This window comes from Aspergillus lentulus (genome assembly GCF_001445615.1).
Source record: "Aspergillus lentulus DNA, contig: Alt16, strain: IFM 54703, whole genome shotgun sequence".
NCBI classification, from domain to species: domain Eukaryota; kingdom Fungi; phylum Ascomycota; class Eurotiomycetes; order Eurotiales; family Aspergillaceae; genus Aspergillus; species Aspergillus lentulus.
Genome location: NW_028322113.1, coordinates 552954 through 574466, shown reverse-complemented (window position 1 = coordinate 574466; position 21513 = coordinate 552954). Strand labels below are relative to the sequence as shown.

The 21513-nt window shown below is 50.7% G+C and overlaps 8 protein-coding genes across 8 annotated transcripts; 3 read left to right on the top strand and 5 right to left on the bottom strand.

Moving 5' to 3' along the window:
* Nucleotides 1-528: 528 nt before the first annotated feature.
* On the top strand, nucleotides 529-1527 carry ALT_7679 (putative TIM barrel metal-dependent hydrolase; the record flags this gene model as incomplete). Its single annotated transcript, XM_033557391.2, has 1 exon — nucleotides 529-1527. One exon carries the CDS (start codon nucleotides 529-531, stop codon nucleotides 1525-1527), a length of 999 nt encoding a protein of 332 aa, XP_033413282.2.
* A 3590-nt stretch (nucleotides 1528-5117) lies between these two features.
* Nucleotides 5118-6107, bottom strand: ALT_7678 (uncharacterized protein; the record flags this gene model as incomplete). The annotated part of the gene is made up of 1 exon (XM_089600302.1): nucleotides 5118-6107. One exon carries the CDS (start codon nucleotides 6105-6107, stop codon nucleotides 5118-5120), a length of 990 nt encoding a protein of 329 aa, XP_089455195.1.
* Nucleotides 6108-6906: 799 nt separating this feature from the next.
* Nucleotides 6907-7349, bottom strand: ALT_7677 (uncharacterized protein; the record flags this gene model as incomplete). Its single annotated transcript, XM_033557393.2, has 3 exons — nucleotides 6907-6954; nucleotides 7010-7086; nucleotides 7166-7349. The coding sequence occupies 3 exons, from the start codon at nucleotides 7347-7349 to the stop codon at nucleotides 6907-6909; spliced, it is 309 nt and encodes a 102-aa protein (XP_033413284.2).
* A 467-nt stretch (nucleotides 7350-7816) lies between these two features.
* On the bottom strand, nucleotides 7817-10752 carry agdC (putative alpha-glucosidase; the record flags this gene model as incomplete). The annotated part of the gene is made up of 7 exons (XM_033557394.2): nucleotides 7817-8759; nucleotides 8807-8915; nucleotides 8962-9420; nucleotides 9470-9541; nucleotides 9592-9835; nucleotides 9885-10492; nucleotides 10542-10752. 7 exons carry the CDS (start codon nucleotides 10750-10752, stop codon nucleotides 7817-7819), a joined length of 2646 nt encoding a protein of 881 aa, XP_033413285.2.
* A 1807-nt stretch (nucleotides 10753-12559) lies between these two features.
* On the bottom strand, nucleotides 12560-13783 carry ALT_7675 (NAD(P)-dependent alcohol dehydrogenase; the record flags this gene model as incomplete). The annotated part of the gene is made up of 2 exons (XM_033557395.2): nucleotides 12560-13547; nucleotides 13611-13783. 2 exons carry the CDS (start codon nucleotides 13781-13783, stop codon nucleotides 12560-12562), a joined length of 1161 nt encoding a protein of 386 aa, XP_033413286.1.
* A 3066-nt stretch (nucleotides 13784-16849) lies between these two features.
* On the top strand, nucleotides 16850-17685 carry ALT_7674 (F1F0 ATP synthase subunit g; the record flags this gene model as incomplete). Its single annotated transcript, XM_033557396.2, has 3 exons — nucleotides 16850-17111; nucleotides 17294-17378; nucleotides 17442-17685. 3 exons carry the CDS (start codon nucleotides 16850-16852, stop codon nucleotides 17683-17685), a joined length of 591 nt encoding a protein of 196 aa, XP_033413287.1.
* A 638-nt stretch (nucleotides 17686-18323) lies between these two features.
* rok1 (RNA-dependent ATPase ROK1) lies at nucleotides 18324-20537 on the top strand (the record flags this gene model as incomplete). Its single annotated transcript, XM_033557397.2, has 1 exon — nucleotides 18324-20537. One exon carries the CDS (start codon nucleotides 18324-18326, stop codon nucleotides 20535-20537), a length of 2214 nt encoding a protein of 737 aa, XP_033413288.2.
* A 111-nt stretch (nucleotides 20538-20648) lies between these two features.
* ALT_7672 (uncharacterized protein) lies at nucleotides 20649-21355 on the bottom strand (the record flags this gene model as incomplete). The annotated part of the gene is made up of 2 exons (XM_033557398.2): nucleotides 20649-21086; nucleotides 21155-21355. 2 exons carry the CDS (start codon nucleotides 21353-21355, stop codon nucleotides 20649-20651), a joined length of 639 nt encoding a protein of 212 aa, XP_033413289.2.
* Nucleotides 21356-21513: the final 158 nt, after the last annotated feature.

The following is a 21513-nucleotide window of genomic DNA, read 5'->3' as shown; positions in this document are numbered from 1 at the left end:
TCAATTTCGGAAACCCCCGATGTTAACAGGGGTCGGGTCTTGCAAGGCTGGCAGATCTGGCGGATGGATCCGCTGGCAATCCACTCTACTCTCCGCTACACCGAATCCATTCTGAATGGTCGGATCGGCGATGGATACTGGGTCAATGGAAGGATCCAAGGAATGCGATATGAAGTCGCTGAGTCGTTGATTCACAGACACGGACACCTTCCGCTCCATGTGTCGTACAATACTGACGCGACAATCGTGTGCCTTTTTTCCTTCTAAATTCTTTCTGCTCCCCTTCCCCTCTATCTCTTTAACAACCATGCATCTCTGGTAAAGCCAACGGAGGTGGGACTGTTCTCATGTTCGTGGTTCTAGCCACATTCCTTGCTGAGGTGGCACACTACGTGGATTTTCGAGGCTGGTTTCTGCGATGACAGTCTTACGGAATGATCTGTTGAGTCGAGCAGTCCGGAAATCTCGACTTTTAACACTTGTAAGTTAGCACTCGTCAGCATCTACTCTCTGGTCTGACATCCGATCATGTCAACCATACTCACTTCTCTACAGTCTAAGCCATGCTTTGTGGACAGCTCACCCCGAGCCTCAATCTCTCTGGCTGCCAGAAAGGCCGAGTCAATCATCAAAGATGACCAAATCTCACACACCATCCCCCTCAAGCACCGTATCCCCCCAGGATCATGGGATAGCCACATGCACGTCGTGGAACCGAGTCGGTACCCGGTATCCTTAGGCGCAGCGTACACACCCTCCTGTCACACCCTTGAGGAGGCGCTTGCCTTTGAATCTACATTGGGAATCGAGAACATCGTTCTCGTCCAGCCATCCATCTACGGTACCGACAACTCATGCCTCCTTGAAGCCCTGGAACGCATCGGCCCGTCTCACGGGCGAGGAGTAGTGGTCATCGATCCGGCCACGACCTGTCCCACGACTCTCTCCGCATGGCATACACTAGGCGTGCGGGGCGTCCGAGTGAACCTGAAATCAGTAGGGAAAGTCCTCTCCGAGGCCGAGCTAGCCGAAACCCTCTCGCAACACGCAAAGCTCATCCGTCCCTTCGGCTGGATGATCCAGCTTTACTTGCCTCTGCACATGATGCCTATGCTCGAGCGGATCGTTCCGTCCCTCGGAGTCAAAATCTGCATCGACCACTTTGGGTCTCCTCAACTCCCTCCACCCTCGGTCATCACCGATCGTCAATTCAACCCCTATACCCTCCCAGGCTTCTCGGCGCTTATCTCGCTGCTTCAAGCGGGGCAGACCTACGTCAAAATCTCGGCACCGTACCGTCTCAGCAAGGACAAACAACTGCGCGATCTTGGGGATATCACGCGGGAACTTTTACGCGGGGCTCCGAGGCGGGTAATATACGCGACAGACTGGCCGCATACGCGGTTTCATGGTGTCGATGTTCGCCCGTTTACCGAGTTGTGCATGCGGTTATGTGCCAGTGAGAATGGCCTAACCGAGCGGGTGTTCAAGTCGAACGCGGAGGAGTTAATGTGTGTGCATGGTTAGCGGCGATACGACTTATGACTTACGACTTGATGTATTTACAGTTGCGTATTTCTTGCGCATCACATGAACGGAAAGAGACCGTCATAATCTCGGGCAGAATCCGGAAAGCCGGTCAGCCGGTGTGTGGGTTAGTCTCCTGTGCTTGATTAATTAACTGTTTTGGATGGATATGCCGAGACGCCGGCAGATTGGGATGGGGGATTTCCGCATCTCCACTTTTGCTTGTCAATGTAATGCTTTAGTCCAGGTTCCTATTTCCACGACTAATAAATAATCGTAATGCTTGCGTCCTTGTCCATACTTGAAGCTTTCGATGGAAGGCCCGTACTTGTTATCAATCGTAGCAAGCTAAACTACCGAACTGCGAGACTGCCAGCTAATGCAAGCTCTAAGACGCGGGGCCTTTACGTTCCAATGAACTATGACACTCGATTTATTATGTATTAAACTGTGTATATCAACTTAAACCCAGGTCATACGATATAGCATTGCGCAGCCTAACTATTTCGGTACCAGGGTCTGACGATGCAGCAAGTGTCTAATACCTGGAGCGGAGCCTTGCTGAGTTCCAGCGAATCTTGAATGAAGCCAGCTTCGGCGACAGCGCCAGACGGCTGGTGGTTGCGATTATCCGCAGGGCCCCACGGCTCGGCGCGCTGTTCGTCCTTGAGATTGCATATCAGGCCTACGCGGACAGACACTCTCTCCGATCATAGATGGTGATGCGGGGGAAGAGGCCCATCTCTTCCTATCTGAATATACCGGGCAGAATGAGAGCAAGGCTTTCAGTCACGGACAGGAAGGAAATATACATTTTGGTGACGGGGCGTCCGACGTACAGCATAATACCATGTTGGATCTTGTGAGTATAACCAAAGCGCACTGCAAGACGTATAGTTTCTGGGTCAAGAAATTTTTAACCTCTGGAAGGAAAATCACAAGGTAATCCCTTTGCAGGTACATTGCTGATTGCAGCGTCTTTATAATCTCTCCATGTCCTCGGATGAAGCAGCCTGTGATGCATTGCCATATCCTCCACCCTGGGCATTAGTATCAGCTCCATGATCTAATAGCATCTGTATAACCTGTTTGTGCCCTCCCATTGAAGCAGCATGCAGTGCATTACCAAAATACCCACCCTGGGCATTAGTATCAGCTCCATAATCTAATAGCATCTGTATAACCTTTTCATGTCCTTCCACTGAAGCAGCCTGCAGTGCATTACCAAAATACCCACCCTGGGCATTAGTATCAGCTCTGTGGTCCAATAGCATCTGTATAACCTTTTCATGTCCTCCCACTGAAGCAGCATGCAGTGCATTACCAAAATACCCACCCTGGGCATTAGTGTCAGCTCCATGATCTAATAGCATCTGTATAACCTTTTCATGTCCTTCCACTGAAGCAGCCTGCAGTGCATTACCATAATACCCACCCTGGGCATTAGTATCAGCTCCGTGGTCTAATAGCATCTGTATAACCTTTTCATGTCCTTCCACTGAAGCAGCCTGCAGTGCATTACCATAATGCCCACCCTGGGCATTAGTATCAGCTCCGTGGTCCAATAGCATCTGTATAAACTCTTCATGTCCTCTCACTGAGGCAGCCTGCAGCGCGTTACCATAAAATCCACACTGGGCATTAGCATTAGCTCCATAGTCTAATAGCACCTGTATAATGTTTTTATGCCCTCTCCCTGAAGCAACCTGCAGCACATTACCATAAAATCCACCCTGGGCGTCAGCATTAGCTCCCTGCTCTAATAGCACCTGTATAACCTCTTCATGTCCATTCACCGAGGCCCACATCAACGCATTCCATCCTGTATTATCTCCCTCATCTATGCTGTTTCTATTTTCAGCAAGTAATTTCATGACAACTCGCGTGTGCCCGTTAAAAGCTGCCAGATGGATTGGATTCATGTGTGGCGTCATGTGTGGCGCGTCATATAACGTATCTGTGTTGTCCCAAAATATCGGGAACCAAACTGCAAAATGACTTTTGCCTGTATCGTATATGCGATGTAACAGATCGTCAATTTCGCGTTGCTGCACCAGGGATACATTTCGTACATGGTCTGCCCAATGCATTGCTGAATATTCCAGAAGACTTTGGTTCTCTGAATCGGCTTGTTCCAGATCATCCATTAATAAGTATTGTAGGCAGACCTGAGACATCAGTTTCTCCGCGTCTGTTTGCTTGAAAGCGTAGATAGAATTAGGATTGCTGGCCAAATCCCTGCAGATAAGGAACTCCCTGGCTGTCTGATGGATAAGGTATATCTTCGAATTGTTGATAAAGACAAAGAGACCGCACAGTTGTCGTATCCTAGTCGCTAATCTTACTGGGTTGATTCCAGCTTCTGCGGCCGTTTGCGACCTCGGCGATAAAGCTATGCCCAATGCCATAGCCATCTCTTGTGTTGTCAAGGGACGCCGTGCACCAACAATAATCTGGAGAATTTTTCTCACTGTATGAAATTGATTGGACGGAACTCGAGCAAGTATCTTTTCATATGCCGCGTCCACGGAGGGAGGTATCAGTCGAATTGATTCCTCAGCGGGTAAAAGGCTGTATCTTAATGTAGTGCGGATATCGTCAATGGCCAAATATAACCACAGATACGTGCGGTGTTCCATTTGAAGAAGTTGGTGCTCGAGACGCTGCTGCACATTAGATGATAGTGATGCCGTCTCAGCCAGCTCCTTTACTCTAATCCTTACAACCAGATTAACCTCCTCACGGATTTGATCGTTTTCTTCCTCCCCTTTGAGATGTATATGTGGGACGAAATCCGTGATAGCTTTGAATTTGTCCTTCACTTCATCATAAGGACGACTGGTAACCAGAAACTTCAACCAGGTCTTGAGTGTCGATGGATCAGTTCGATGGCAGAAGTCCTCGAGTCTGTTGATGAGTTGTTTTTGATCATCTGGGTGACATTCATCAAGCGCATCGAGTACACATATGGTATTGGCCGACGCAGGATCTGATGTGGCCGCTATAAAGATCCGCCAAAGTTCACTAGCCTCTTGCTGGAGCTTATTCCCATTCCTTGCCCACGATGGCCAGGCATGCCGTAGCAGGTTTGGCTGCTGGCTAAAGAGCTGATGGAGTATGGCACATAATGCTGTAGCAAGATTGTTCTGCTCACCATTATCCTTGAAGAAAAAGTAACAAATTGCCACTGTTGAACTAGATGCTCCGAGGTCATCATCGATAAGTGATTTGGCCAGAACGGATTTTCCACAGCCAGGATCAGCTGATATCCACAGAAGATCATTGCAGCGACTATTCCACCAATGGAGATAATGTGGATTTTGCAATGCCCATTGGCATGTCCCTGGTACACGACCTGGATTAATGTCTTTATGCTGCTCATAGTTTGATGTCTTGAACACTTGGTGACACTTCTGTTGCTGGTCGGTCAGGGCTCTAGCTGTTTGTTCGCGATAGTGCCGTTCTTGTTGGCCATATACTGTGTCCAGCCGTTGATTTGTGCCTTTGACTTCTTGAGTTAAGTTTTCTATGGAGCCTATACGCTGATAAGTAAAACACATGCTCTTCGAAATATTAGGCTAATCCGGACATTACTTACTGCATACATCTACTGCAAGAATCTCTTGTGACACCTGGCCACAGGGCACGTAACCGAGCAACTCTTTCGTGTATGACGCAGCCGCCAATGCTGCATATCCCTGCCACTGCTTGTTCTTGTGCGAATCAGAGTAATCGCAGATGCCACGGATGACAATGCAAGGGAAGTCTAACATCAAACCTGCTGCCTCCATCTCAAAACACAGCGCCCCAGATTTCAAACGGAGCTGTTCTCTTGTGCCACTGTGTTTGATAACGGAATTTCCCGAAGCAATAATACCATAGTGCGGCAGCGGACCCTGACCGTCCCGTTCACTTCTAGTCTCTTCCCATTCTGTTGGACACATATCGCAGTTCTTCGCAGTAGCAGGATGTTCGTGCTTGGTTTTGAACAATCGATCGCTTTGTGAACCGGGTCGGCCAAAGTTTGCCTGGGTCCGTCGGGTCCTCTTGGTAGCTCTTTGGAGATATTCCGGGTAGCGGGGATCATCAGTTAGCTCAGCAGCCCTCATATGGTTGACTGCTGTTAACAATGACCTGGGAGGACTGTTCAAAGAGCCAGTTCGGCAGAATACACCGTCCGCAGTGACCTTGCCCATGTCATATTGAATCACGCCTCCACAAGTGCCTGTCGGGCAGCTAATCACGATATCGCCGAGCCGTATATCATGATCGGGGGATGGGATCCCGCCTCCGACGCCGACCATCAGACCAATCCGTAAAGATTTTGAGAATGTGCGGACCATATTGCTTGCGACTGTCGTAGCTGCACAGGCTCCATATTGTCCTGCGGGCAGGCAGGCGATCACGACATAGTGTTTCCCAATTCTACCCAATCTGTATGAGTTTGTATCCGCAGCATCTTGTTCTTCGAGGATTCCAAAGTCTTCGTCGAGCATTTCCTTGGCTGCGGCCGCCTCAATAGGAAGGGCACAGATCCAACCGACCTGAAATTCATCTCGTGCAGGACATGGCATGGTCATGGTTATTAGGTGGTGAAAACCAAGACGAATTTCAGCTCCGTCTGACCTTGACGACAAAAGATGTATTTTCACGAGAAACTGAAAGGCAGAAGCAGAGGGATATCATGTCTGACATTGCGTCTCGGGGTGAAAAGGCGCAGGCTTGAGAGATAATAATTACTGCTAAAGCTCAGCCTTGTGCTGCGCATGAGGCAGGAGCCTGGGCGGTAAAAGACGAAACACCATTGGCCACACCAAGGATGCCTTATTACCCCGTCACTGCACAATGAGAAAGGGAAATCTACGAGCGTCGAGCATCAGACCCAGTGTATTAACTCTATGAGCCTGGAAGTACGTGTGAACACTCGGAGCGTACTCCTACCGAATCCCAAGGAGGATGAAATATCCTGCATCTTCTCTAAAGTGGGCAAGGAGGAAGCTTTATAGAGATGTATAAGATGCCAAGTCTTAGCTGCGCTCTAAATAGGAATGCTATACTGCTTCTAGTAATCCGCCGTCACCGAAGACTACGGAGTAGATACGTGTCGCGTCATTGGATTTCGCTTCGGGGCAAACTACGGCTGATGTTCTAACCTGAAACACCTATTGGCGAGAAGCTCTGCAAGTAACCGCTTGCCTGAGAAGAGTGATGAGATCTTTGTATACAGTATACTAGACCTTGCTCGTGTCTATCAAAAGACACAGGTAGTAGCCGGTAGCCCTATTAGGAGCCAAGTAGTACATAACCAAGCAGCAATACACAATCCGTATCCCCTACCACCATACCCTCCATCTACCATATACACTTCCCCGTTCGTCCCTACAAATCCTGAATATACCCATTCGAAGTACAGATAAACACATGCTCCTATCTCCACATTAGCCCAGCCCCCTTTCTCGCGAGACATGCCAGAGGAACTTACAATGGTATAACAACAAACCGGCACCATCCCATCATTCGGACACGTATCCCCCACCGTCTTCGGATCCGCAGGCGTACCTACACATCACATCACGTCAGTCCATCAGTTTCCTACTTTCCTTTCTCATTGCACCAGGGAATAGAAGTAAAAGCGTACACTTATCCCCCTGTAAGAAATTCTCTGCGTAGCGCGCAGGCACCAGATCATCGCAGCAGTAGGCCTTCTGGATCATGTTCGTGCCGTCTTTGGCCATTTCGCAGTAGTAGCTTAGGTCAGCGCGGGCGAGTTGAAACGCAAGTGTGGAGAGGAGGATGGTTGTTGGTTTGAACTGGAGTTTCATTTTGTCTGTCCTCTTGGTTTTTTGGATATGTGGTGTGGTCGTTGGTTGAGTGGTTGTAGTTGATGGAGATGAATGGTTAGATGAGAGGCTAGCTTATGAGGGTTCTTGAAATAGATAGAGGAGTATTGCTTGGTGGACTACCTAGGGATGGATATACGCAGGCGCGGGCGTGTTGTTATGCCGCGTTGCGGCGGTCCCTTGCATTGTTTGAGATGGCGTGGTATGTGGCCCCGTGGATGAAGTATGGATCATCGTCATTTATGCAGGGGCATAGTAGATGATCTACGTTCTCCTTCCTGGAGTGAATCATGTTTTATGTGGTTTGCTAAGTGGTGGGGTGACTCTACTGTTGCTATGTTCACGGACTAGGTATGAGACATGACGTGGACTAGTTTATTATCCCTTGCGCTATGGATACTGTCAAGGGCGGAGATCAATTAAGTACAAAGACGAATTCACACTGTACACTAGTTGAGATCGACCTCGGACGGACCGGTGAGATCCAGGCTCGTCTTGATGGTCACTGCCTGGCGGCCAGAGTCAAAGGAGGCCTGGCTTGCAGACTTGGAAGCAGGCGCAGACTGGCCAAGCAAGGTGACAGCATTGACTTTCACATCCGTGCGGAAACCAAACTTGCCCTTGACTTGGAGACGGCCTTTGCGGTACGTGAACTCCAGCTCGAGGGTGGCGCGCTGCTCGATGGAGTCGCCGTCGTCAAGGTACAAGCTGCCCGAGGCAGTCCCATCAAGTCCTGGGGCGATGATGAGCTCGAAGCCCTTCTTGCGCAGCTCGGTGGTGGTCATGGCGGACTCGGAGCGGATGGGGATGATGCTGCCGCCGCGGATGTGGATGGGGATTTCGGTCACGTCGATGTTGCTGAGGGTGACGTTGGCTCCGCGGCCGCGCAGCGCGGCGCCCGTGTGCCAGTCGTAGAAGATGTCGTCGGGGAAGTATGCGTCGACCGAAGTCTGGCTGCCGTCGGTCACGGGACTGACCAGGATGGCGTCGCCGTAGAAGAACTGCAGCTGGTTGCTAAAGGTGTTCTTGTCCTTGGGATAGAGGTAGAACATGGGCTGCAGGAAGGGCTCGCCGGTCTGGGTCTGCCGGTGGAAGGCTGTGTAGATGTAGTCAAGCAGCCTGTAGCGGATGTCAATGGCCTTGCGCGCGGACTCGGCAACGGTGGGCCAGCGGTAGAACTCCTGCGGGATGCCGGTGATTTCATTGTGGTTGCGGAAGAAGGTGTAGAAGGCTCCGAGACGGGCCCAGCGAGCGCAGAGCTCCTCGGTGGTGTTGCCGCCGAATCCGCACACGTCTGATCCGATCATGGGCACCTGGAACATCGAGGCAAACGCAAGCATCTGCGCGATGGAGATGCGGTACTTGCTCCACTCGGAGATGTTGTCACCAAGCCTGCTAGTGTCAGTATAATTTCGCAGGTTAAGGTGGAATGCACCTACCAGTGTCCAACGTGGGCGCCAGCACCAGCATATGTGCTGCGAGTGATGACCAAAGGCCGCACCTCAGGGCGCCGGTGCTGCATGGCATTGCGAGAAGCAGAACTCATCACTTTGAATGTTAGACTGGGCTCGTCACCAGGATAGACTCTACTTACTGGTACCATAAAGGTTGTGAGTGTCATACTCGGCATATCCCTCGCCGGCATGGATAATGTCGGTGTTGATGGTCTTGTTGCTAAGGGACCCGGCTTCATTGCGGATCATGTACGGAGGGTTGATCAGGTCACGGTTAGGCAGTCCAACTTTGGATCCCTTGGTGGACCGCTTCGACGAGGACGAGGGCTGGAAATCACCAGGGAATCCGGGCAACGGGCGTGGGTTGCTGGGACGAACGGGGGGAGCGGCAGGAGGCAGGTTGTTATCCCTAGAGTAGCCCTCGGGATCGCTGCATGGGTAAGGGCAGAAGTTGGCCGCCTCGTTCATATCGATCCACAGGCCGTCAATATCGACGCCGGTCTTGCGGTCGAAGAACTTGGCAAACTGGTCATTCCAGTACTCTTGGATGTTAGGGTGGAACCAGTCGGGATAAGCAGTCACACCAGGCCAGACGGCACCTGTACAGGTTAGTGTCTGGGTGTCATTGATACTTTAGGTGAGGCTTACCCTTGTAGAGGCTACCGTTCGGTGTCTGCAGGAAAATGCCTTGTTCCATGCCGTCGTTGTAGCCGGCATTGTCTAATCATTTGTCAAGATGATTCCCCTCCATACTTGGAAAGGTAACTTACCGCTCACACTGACGGCGGGGTCGACCATGACAATGTAGTGCTGGTTGTGGTTGTGGAGATATGTCACCAACTCACGCATCTTCTCCAGGGGGAATCGCTCAGGGTCAAGTGTGAATACCCGACGTCTGTCCATGTAGTCAATGTCGGTCCACATGGTCTCCAGTGGAATCTTCGCCTGCGTGTAGTTGTAGACCACCTCCGCGACCTCAAAGACATCACGATAGCCGTATCTGCATTGGTGGAACTAGAAGAGAATTAGCCAAAGGCCAGGCAGATCGGAATAGGAAACATACACCGAAGGTCCAGTAGGACTGCATAGCGGGAAGACCGACGACTTTCGAATACTCGATACTGGCGTCCTTGGGAGTGGCACCGGTAAAGAAGTAAAAGTCAAAAACACCTCCCAGAGTGTTGTACTCCAAATACTGCTTGCCGTCCTCGGTTTTGTCGATCTTGATGTCCATGCCGTTGGAGTTCAGCAAGAAGACACCGTGAGTGCCGTCTTGGCCGCGGTGGTCATAGTACACGGGATGAGTGCCGTACAGGTTGGTCTTCTCAGGAATAGCATACGCGTCACGGTTCCACATCGTACGCGTGTAGTTGGTGGTCTCCAGGCGGAGAGAATCAGTGTGCTCGCCGAGACCGTAGAGATTAGGATCCTCGGGCAACCAGGTGCGGAGGTTCAGATACTGCGACTGGAAGATCAGGTTCGAACCGGAGGTGTCGAAGAGCACCTCGCGGCCTCTCTTGACCTTGAAGGAGAAAGGATTCGCCTGATAGTCGAACTTGAGCGCCGACTTCTTGCTCGATCCACCTTTGCCATCCACACGAGGGAGAACCGACTCGGGGACTTGGTAAACCTCCTCATCCGCGTCATAGATCTTCACATGGAGGCGTTTATCTAGAAAGAAGTGAGCTACAATCATGGCCGTTTAAAGCTGAAAACGTACCAGTCTGGTACTCAACAAGAAGTTTCAGATTCTTCAAGTCGGTGCCGTAAGTGTTGCACGGTTTACCAGCCAGGGTCAAATCCGCCGTTAATGAATCGCGACCCTCCTTGATATTCGTGGCCTTGTAACCAGGACATTCATGGCTGTTGTCCCTGGCGCCGATCACGGCAGCTCCCACAAGGGGGGCTAAAAGTAGCAGCGATCTCAACATGTTGAGGTTGAGGCTTGAGATCGGGACTGAGGATGAAGTGAATCCAAAGTGAGGGAGACCAGGTTTATATGCGTTTGGCTTGCGCCCTAGCGGCAGAACATTCCATCGGATGCATCTTAGACTCTCCCGGAGCACGGCCGGTGGCGCAGGCGTTCGTCTGGCTGTATGACAAACATCAGACACATCGGATCAATCAGGTCCAACTACGCGGAACGACTGCGCGGAGATTACGCCTGGGCCGCAGTCTACAAGTACCCGGCAATTGGCCGTTTTGGGCTGGGCAGGAGAGCTCTGAGCAAGAGACCTAGACTTGATTTGTTCAGTTGGATCCTTTAAAATAAAATGAGGTCAACTAGCGGGGAGGAAATGGAGCAAACACGAAGGTCATCAAGTGCACTATTTCATTTGCAGGGTCTTGGTCAGTCGGTCAAATATCGGGGATCCAACCAGTCCGTTTTTGGTGCGGATGATGCTGATCTTGTCCTGGAATGGGAGCTGCATAAACAAATATTATGCACTATAGAATGTGCTCTATTGGCGTGTTACAGGGATCATCACCCAGTCAGTGATTCTTATCGCGAGTTTACCACCCCGCGTTGATCTGAGATTTGTTCATGCTTCACTGTGTTGATAACATCATAAATGTTAGCTCTATGTAAATGAAGCGTTAACTCAACCGGACAGACTGAGCAGCTCCAGCCTGCAAGATGCAAATGACTTGGAAGCTTCAAGGCCATCGATGCCGGCCCGACATCGAAATCATCGTCTCTGCCAAGCACGTATACAGCGCGCTGACTGGTGGAGAGCAACTAATCACCAGATGCCAAGAGGAGCTTTCCCCGCATGTTTTCCCCGCTGTGAAGTCTGTGCTGGTTGTGCTGGCTGTGATGGCAGGTCGAGGCCGGGGTCCTCGACACTTGCAGGGTGGTACTCATTAGTGATGGCACGGTGTCGTCAGAGATCGTATTCGACTCAGCCAGAACTCATTCAAGAGATTAGGCCTTGATACTTTAGACCCTGATACTGCAACGAGAATACAGCTTGAGATAGACTCAACTTGAACGTACACGGTCACTCATTTTAAAGGCGTATAGATTCCCATCATTGCCTCGATTGTTGTCCTGTCCGGCCTTGTGACATGTACATGTTCTCTTTTGAAAGGAGGAAGCGAAGTCTGAGATCTGAAGGGCAAATATGCACTTTTGTTTTGTATCCACTGCACTCACTCACATTGACATCACAGCATAAGAAAGGAATCGCGAAGGGAGCGATGTATACCTTGACCTCGGCCGTGGATATAACTTTAGTTCGCTCAAGTAATAACAGGTATCCTCGGTTTCACCATGTCTTCAAGTGACAGCGGATATGTCAAGCTATAACGTGTCTTGTCAATTCCATCTGAGGGTCTCCAGGAAATTCTAAAGTCGATTAATTAGCGTAAATGTCTTGTACCCCAGGCCTTCTAGACCCAGGCAGCCTGAGCCAAGACATGGCCTAGTTGTTTAAAATGAGCTACCTCGCTGTTGGACTTGGCTCATTACCGCATATGAAAGAAAGGAAGTTATCTATCAGAGCCACCAGCCACTCAACCAATCTTTGACAAGAGTTTCGAAAATGTCTATATTCACAGCATGGATGCACATATAGCAATCATCAACATCAGTACATGGCATGGTCATCATCGCAATGCAAAGAACATGACAGTATGCGCGGTGTCATAAAAAAAAGAATTAACAAAACAACCCCAAACGATTCTAACCCCATAAACGCCAGCAGTATGGACAAGTCCAAGTCAGGCTGACTTCGCCTACTGAGCAGCCGAAGCAGCCTTGACGTCTTCCTCCGAGCTCATGATCTGGACTTTGATTGCTCCAGTCTTGGGGTTCGCGGCCGTCTCGAACGCCTTGAGGGCATCCTCCAGCGCGAACCGGTGGGTGACCAGGCGCTTCAAGTTGATCACGCCGTTCTGGACCAGACGGATGGCGCGAGGCCAGGTGTTGCAGTACCGGTACTGGTACTGCAGGTCGATTTCTTGTGTACTGAGGCGCATAAAGGGGATGGTCATCTCGTTCTTGCCGACGCCGATGACGAAGACCTTGCCGCCGAACTTGACACTCCAGATGGCGGAGGCCACACTGCTCTCGACACCTGTGCATTCCAGCGCCAGGCGGGGTCGCAAGGCATCGGGACCGGATCCTTGGCCGTCGTTGAATACATTGACGATCGCATTGGCTTGCTCCTCGGCGGAGAGACCAAACTGGACCTTGTAGGTGCGCACTTCGGGGACAAGAGATTTGGCAAACTCCAGACGTCCCTCGTCAATATCCGTAATGACGAGCGGAGTGGCACCGGCCGCTTTCGCGCTGAGCAGAGTGATCAGACCAATGGGACCAGCACCTGTAATCAAGCAGGGATCGCCCAGGCGGAGTCCACTGCGCTCAATTGCCGCAAGAGATACACTGAGAGGTTCCAGCAGGGCTCCATCCTCGAAGCTCATGTCGCCGATCTTGTGGCACCAGACGGCGGGGTGGTTGACATAGCGTCGCAGCAGTCCGTCAACGGGGGGTGTGGATAGGAAGGCAACATTCAAGCAGCCGTTGTAGCGTCCCGTCAGACAGGGCTCGCAAGCGTGGCAAGGAATATTGGGCTCGATAGCAACACGATCGCCGGGTTTGAGGGAGGTGACATCGGGAGCGACCGCAATCACTTGACCAGCTGACTCGTGACCCAGGATGTGATCACCCTCGACAATCATTGGGCCAATGCAACCTGCATGCCAGAAGTGTACATCAGATCTGTGTGTTTCGAGGGTCATTGGTCAGCTACTGCGTGCGACACAAGGAATAAGAAGAGCATACCCGCAAATACCTGTGCTGCGAACCTCAATCGTAACCTCACCAGGCTTCAGTCCGTTGCCGCTCTTGACATCCTCCAACGTTGGTGCTGATTCCGCGATCCACAGATCGTGCTTGGGGTTTGTGTAGACGCCAATGTTAGGCTTCTCGAGCACAGTTGTGGTTGCGGTAGCCATGATATCCGACTCGTGGTGGAAGGACTGGACAAGACAAGCAAGAAAAAATCAAAGGGTATAGAGTGTGAGGGAGAGATTGTGCAGAGAGGGGATAGAGGGGAGGGTAGTAGGGGGACCAACAAGCTTTAATACTCGAGTTGCCCCTCTGCCCCTCTAAGGATAAGAGTACAAAAATTTCATGACGGATATTCAGCTACCGCTGGCCGAATGATAATCCTCTATGATTATTATGATTATCGAAGATCCATAGGTGGCCAGCTTGAATCAGAATCGAAGCTCAGCTCCCGAGTGGTACAACCTCCTGCGGGACACAAAGGTGGGATGGATGGAACGGACTGGATTGGTGTGGAGTAAGTTACTAACGGTTGTTCATACCTAGTAAGCACTCCTTAGTAGAAGATAGGAGATCCTTACACCGCACTACCTACACCGCGAATGGTCCCGTTTAGCCGGGTCGCTTGTTCATCTTGTCAAGTTGTCCCCGCAGTCCGCGGGGGTTTTGCATCTGGACACTCTTCATTGGTTGAACCCAGGCTGGAGATCCATCTTCAATTGGAGTACATTCCTCTACTCTCTATGGTCTACCTACCAAAATAGGCCTACTTTGGAGTATTGTCCCTATGGGGTCGGAGAATTGAAACATCACCGCAGAGGAAAGGAATTGTCCGAGGATTATTGTGTTCGACACGCAGTAGATAGATGGTGTGTAAAATAACCTACCTAGTTCCGGAATATCTCTTCCCCTGCCACAACTGCTGCATGGTAGATCTATACAACCACCTGATCCATAGGGAAATAGCCCGATGGAGAGAATGGTGCTTGTCTTGCAACAGTATCGATAGTTGGCTACTCAATATATTCGTCACAGGGTATGAATCGACATGAACACAGTTTTACCTTCCCAGTCTTGGATACTGTCACTCAAACACCCACTCGGTTAAATTAATATACAAAGGCTATTTTAGCCTCCCGGTGGATCTCGAAGCGCCAATGACCCGCGAAAACCGAAAAGAAAAAAGAAAGAAAAGAAATAATCACAAATTCACGACATTCTATGGTCGCACATGAACCTCAAAATCTCGGCGTCTCATTGGTTCAGCCCAAAATGCGGTTCCTGGACCACCCAACAGTCTCGTGGACTCCGCCCAGAGTGGCAATTCTCCGGCGGGCTCGTCACCCTTCTTTGGTGGAGAATATCATTCGCGCCGGGCAGTTTCTTACCGACATCATCGACATCATACTCAAGCCAGGCTACTTTCCGACAGTTCATGTCCTTCGTACCGCTGGAGCATGCCGAAAAGGCGATATCTTTCCCTAAGCTATGGAGTATGAAAGATTCGGATGCTCACATGACAGGGGTTCACTTGACAGGACTGAGACGGTTATCAGACGTGGGTTGTCACCCTCGAATCCAAAGGAGGCCAGTCCGGGTGGAGGAAACAAATAAATGAGAAATCGCACACCAAACTGCTGCGCAAGGGTCCGGACCAGAATGAGACCAGGCAGTCCTCTGCCTGCCTCGTTAGATTGAGGGCTATCCGTCGCAGAAGCAATCCGCTGACACTCTCATGGATAACGTCCAGTGGGACATTGAAAAATGTGAACTAGGATACTTACAAGGATTATTGACACACCAGGCGAGAAACAAACAACAGACTGAGCCTCTTGAGGATTGTACGTGACACGTCTATCGGCGAGCCACGGGCCCATTCTAGGTGCTGGTCAACCGATGAGGAGACGTGATCTACTGAGCCGATATTGACACTACCGCATCGAAACACTTTATATCTTCCAGAAGAAGCTTATTTTGTTTGTGTCCACTCCAAGCCGGATAGAAGAAGCAAATCTTATCGGCTGTTTGCTACTTTAGCCCGAGGATCCCCCGCGCCTCTCACATGGATGTTGGGTGCCTCCTCTCGCCATCTGCCCAATCCCAACTGAGCATCTATTTGCAGGCTTGTGGATCATCGTAGCGATAGTATGACGTTTTTTGCAGCTGTGCTTTGGTGTTTGTGATTGGCCACTCCAAGTCACTCGAGGCTACCTTAAGCATACGGATGGTTAATTCGGTGTTAATAAATAGGCAGCTTTTGGTCGTGCCAGCGATTTTGAGATAGCTCTAGAACCGATGGTGACAACGTGCAAACAGTCTCCCTCCAGCATAGACCAATACCCGGGTCCGTCGCGCTATATCAGGGAGCCGACTGGGCCAGAGAGTACAGACCTCAAAAGAAAACCATCGAGTATTGCAATGTAATTACAACTTGGGTTGTAGCTCATAGCTCAAGGCCAGAGTCTGTGTCGGGTTTAAGAGAGTTCATTGCATATGTCTTCTGATAGGATATGCAGAACTTCGTAAAAAGGATCATCCGCAATCATGGCTGACACGGAACTGAGATAGACCTGGTATATCTAGCTCCTTGCGCGAGTTCGAGGCTAGAGAACTTCATTGCTTCGATCAGACATCCTTGAGTCACAAGCCAGACGATTCTATGTTTCGCTACACTTGTACTGCAAGCTTCATCAGCTGTGGTTATCGTCTCTTGTCAGACACTCAGCCCACATCTGTAATTTAGTTGCATAGAAAGAGCCTCAGGTAGTCCTGAGGAATAACCTAGAGCTTCGAGTCTTCCTTGCGAATCTCTCAGCAGTAAGTACAGAAACAGTTAAGGGATCCGAGCGAGAACTTGAAAGGGATGTCCCCAAGACCGTTCAGCATTTATATAGGCCATAGATGTTACATCCTTCAGTAATGAGAGCCTTTAAGCCTTCATGACAGAATGCCATCCCTGATGTTCCTTGACGGTATATGATGAGGGATGGACGGAAGTCACGTTGCCAAAATCTTGAAAGTGCCATGTCATCACGTGACCACCAAAGCGGCGGCCTTTTCCATTCCCTGAAGTTCCCGAGCGTCAAATCTCAGTCTTCGGTCCTTGCAATTGCGCGACAATCCTGTGTTTCTGGCTACTGACCTCCCGCCATTGGACTACTTCGTCCCTCGCCGGTGACCCTCAAAAGTTGTCTCTCTTTTTCTACCGTCTTTCCCATCCAGTCGCCATCACAATGCCCGTCACGGCTTCCCGTGCCGTGCTGCGGCAATCGCAGTTCCTGACCCGCAGAACCGCGGTCAGATACGCCTCCAACACCTCTGAGGCCGCCTCAAAGGCCAGTCAGACTGCCTCCTCTGCTGCCTCGAAGGCCTCCGAGGGTCTCTCCCGCGTCACTTCGACGGCTGGTCCTGCGATCTCCAACGCTGCTCAGGGTCTCGGTAGCGCTCTGAGGAAGGTCGGTGGAAGAACCGGGAAGGTCATTGCCTTTGTCGACTGTAAGCAGATTTGTTCCCCTTCCTGTCCTGTTTTGTCCTCTTGGTTGATGATGGAGTGACTGGTGGGGGTGCTTGACCACTAATTTGGTCATCATTCCGCTCCATCGCTCCGGTGACATTGTCCCTTGATACTGCTCGACAAGTTTCATCGTTCAGTGCTAACCTTTGTGCTCCTGCGATAGCTTTGATACCCCCTACTATCTACTACTCGAAGGTTGGCCTCGAACTCGCTAAGCTGGTATTCCGTGGCCAGAACATGACTCCTCCGTAAGCACATTCAAGACCGTGCAAGACACCGCGCGCCCACGCAGTCCACTGACTTTATATTAGCAACATGGCCACCTTCCAGGCTTACTTCCAGCCTTTGGTTAACGCTGCTCGCAACCCCGCCAACCTCAAGAACTTCTCTCCCCAGAACATCATTTCCCGGGTTCGCAATGCCAACAAGAAGGAGCTTGCTTTCGCTGGCGTTACCGCCGCCGAGGTTATTGGTTTCTTCACCGTCGGCGAGATGATCGGTAGAATGAACATTGTCGGCTACAGGGGCCACGCTGATCACGGCGACCACCACTAGAGCAATATCAATCAATCATACCTGGCCTGTTTATTTCCCTTTGTCTTTGTTCTTCCTATGCTCTGTACTATTGTATGATAGACGATGGAATTCAAGCTGTTGTCTGAGGTAAAACATCTGAAGTTGGTGGTGCCATGAGATGCTCCATGTGTGTCGGGCAGTTGGCTATGGAGAGGTCGGTTGTGACAACCGGCTGATGTCTGGGGTGACTTTGCTTAAGAATATTGATTTGATCTGAAAATATAGACAGACTCTTATCATAGAATCTGCTTGATTCCTTCTGTAATGCAAGAGGGTAGGATTGCTTGAACGGTAAAGAGCAAATGCAACAAATCTACCCCAGAGACTACTCCTTCTATAAATATACACCATCTTTGACACACTGTATCAAAATAAGAATCCATATATCTCCATTGTAGTCCTCTACGGCGTTGTTAGTGGATGCTCAAAAAAATCAGGAGACCGAGCGCGTCCTCGCATCTGATTGGTCCGTGCGGGAAAGAATTTCTGCATCGGGACTTTTTTTGTTCGCGGAGACCCCGACAACCATCGCAACAAGAACAGCTTTGTTTTCATTTCAAGCGCGATCGCGTACATTGACCTATCTGCATAAGCTTTTATCATCTTATGCGTCGAAGATGGACGCCTTCAAGTTGCTGACAAGGGCAACCAAGCTGAAGGGTGGCGCCGCCCCATCATCAGCAACCAGCTCAACCCGTCTCCCGTCTACGGGCAAGGCGGCGAACCCGCAGCTCTTCCGTAGCTCGGAGGCTGACAAGGTTCTGGAAGAAGCGAGTCATGGGAGAAAAAGGAAGAGAGTGTCTGCTCCGGAGGCAGCTGAGTCCGATGATGATGGTGCGGAGTTGAACTTTTTTGGCTCGAGTAAGGCTCGGCGGTCTAGTGCTTCGATGGCGAAGGAGCAGGAGAAGGAACAGGAGCAGCAAGAGCACCGGGATGATGCGTCTGATGCTGATGCTGTTGATGAGATGGATGAGGTGCAGTGTCGTACTGTGCTGAATGCGCATAAAATCAAAGTCACGGATATGCGTGACTTGGAGGAAATCCAGCCTGTGCGTGTTGAGACTGAGGAACCGAAGAAGAAAAAGAAGAAGAGGAAGCAGCAGGAGGAGTCGACGCCGGGACTTACTAAAAAGGAGCAGAAAAAGGCTCGCAGAGTTTATCCTCAGCCGCTTGTTTCGTTCAAGGAGTTGCGCACCCGGTACAAGATTTCTAGCCGGCTTGCCGAGAACATCGCCGAGCAGGGATTTACTGTTCCCACAGAAGTTCAGCTGGGTACTCTGCCGCTGTTGCTGAGGGGTTTCAAACCTTCCGGGAATCCGAACGATGCTGAGAGCATTGAACCGGACCTGTTGGTTGTGGCGCCAACCGGCAGTGGAAAGACTCTTTCTTTCTTGATTCCTGTGATCAACAAGATAGTCCGCCACCACCATGAACAAGAGGAGGAGCGTGGCATCTTCTCCGTTGTCGTTGCACCCACAAAAGAACTTGCGAGTCAGATCGTGAACGAGGGAAGGAAGCTGGTCCATGGGACTGGGGTGAAGATCACACTAATGAAAAAGGGCATGCGAGTGGTGGATCGCGACGATGACGACGATGAGAACAGCCACAGCGAAGATAGCGAAGAAGGTTCGGAGTCCGAACAGGACCAACCATCTACTGCAAAGAGAAGGAAAGGAAAAGCCCCTGTTACCAAGAGCGATATTCTCGTCACTACTCCGTTACTTTTGGTCAATGCGCTCTCAGCCAATCGAACAAAACCTATGGCTACTCTACCTCTGGTTAGAAATATTGTCCTTGACGAAGCAGATGTCCTTCTTGACGAGCTCTTCCGCGATCAGACCCTCGACATCTGGCGCGCCTGCACGCACCCCGAGCTCCGAGCAAGTCTGTGGTCAGCTACCATGGGATCCAACATTGAAGATCTCGCCAAGAGCACTATCAAGGAGCGGAAACAGGCCTACGATCAGACAAAGTCTTACCCTTTGCTTCGTCTTGTCGTAGGGTTGAAGGACTCTGCCATTCCTAACATTGAGCACAAGCTGGTCTATGCCGCAACTGAACAAGGGAAACTCCTCGGTTTACGACAACTCCTACATCCGGCAGCGGCCTCAGCGTCTGATGTCCGCCTCCGCCCACCCTTCCTGATTTTCACTCAGACCATCCCCAGAGCTATTGCCCTGCATTCTGAACTGCGATATGATATTCCCGCCGAGGCCGGCGGCTCATCACGAATCGCAGTCCTTCACTCTGATCTTTCAGACGGTCAGCGCTCCGAGATCATGAAGAATTTCCGCAAAGGTGAAATCTGGATCCTCGTGACGACCGATCTGTTGGCGCGCGGTGTGGACTTCCGGGGCATCAACGGAGTTGTCAACTACGACATTCCCAACTCCGCTGCAGTCTACGTCCACCGAGTTGGGCGAACAGGCCGCGCTGGCCGCGAGGGTGGCATTGCAGTGACTTACTACACCAAGGAGGATATCCCGTACGTCAAGAGCATTGCCAACATCATCGATGTCAGCGAGAAGCTGCGTGGCAAGGACGGAGAAAAATCGATCCAGAAGTGGTTGTTGGATGCCTTGCCGGACTTGAGCAAGAAGGACAAGAAGGAGCTGAAGAAACATGGTGTCAAGGCCCGACAATCCAACCTCAAGAGCGTCAAAGACGACAAGGAGCACCGGAAGACGAGAATTAGTACCAAGAGCGGATTTGATCGACGGATGGAGAACAAGAAGAAGGCCCTCATCGCAGCCAGCCGCAACAGAAAATCCAAAACGCAGTCTACGGACCCTGGCAGCGACAACGAGGGCTGGGATGGCCTCGACGGCTAGGTTTTTAGCCGTCCCTCTCATATCTACATGTATTCCTGTACAAATAAAAGTTACGATTCCCCCGAATAGCAATTCAGATCACGAATTATCGTTTTTATTACTCTGTTCAACCTAAGGAACCTGCGGGACCATCGTCCTCTTGAGCTTTATCGGCGCAAACGGATTATCCAGCTTCCCCTCCTCCTCGAGAACCCACTCCAACTCATCACCGTCCCGGTCAAAGTAAACCGCCCAACTCCCATCCTCTTCCTGAACAGCCATAAAAGCGCTCTTCCCTTCCAGCGTGATGGTTGTCTCCTCGTCCGCCCAATCCCACGGCCCAACTACATGCTGCACACTCTGCGACCGATTCCCATACTTCAGCTCATTTGTCTCTTTATCCGCATAGATCCAATTTAGCATGGGCGGGTTATCCGAAATGGTAGTCACGAGGCCCAGTCCTCTTTTCAAATGTTTCGTCTCCTCCAGCTCCGGGTAGTCGATGTAGAACGATTCGGCCGTGTGAGAGGGGTGTTTGCGATTAGCGGGGAGGGGATCATCCAGGTAGACCTGTTACAGTAATCCCATCATTAGCCGCCTCAAAATCAATGGATTAGGTTATATTATATTATAGGTACCTTGTTGTCCCTCAAGACTATCCGCTTCCCGCGTATCTCGTCCTCTTCTTGCGTTTCGCCTGAGGTTTCAATGTCGATGTTGAATCGCGCCATCCGTCTGGCGTCCATTTTGCGTTCGTTGGCTTTGCGCTGTTCGCTTACTCCCATCGCCACGCCGGTGACGGTGGGGATTGCGGTGATTGCCAAGAGGCCGATGACCATGTTGCTGGGTTGTGGTTTGATGGATATATATGTTCAAGAAGGTTTGACGATTTGGAGTAAGAGTGCTCGAATGTAAGATAAGTACAGGTTTGAGAATGTATGGCTGATTTCACGTTAGTGAGTGGTCGTTAATGGGCGATCGCATGGATTATTTGTTT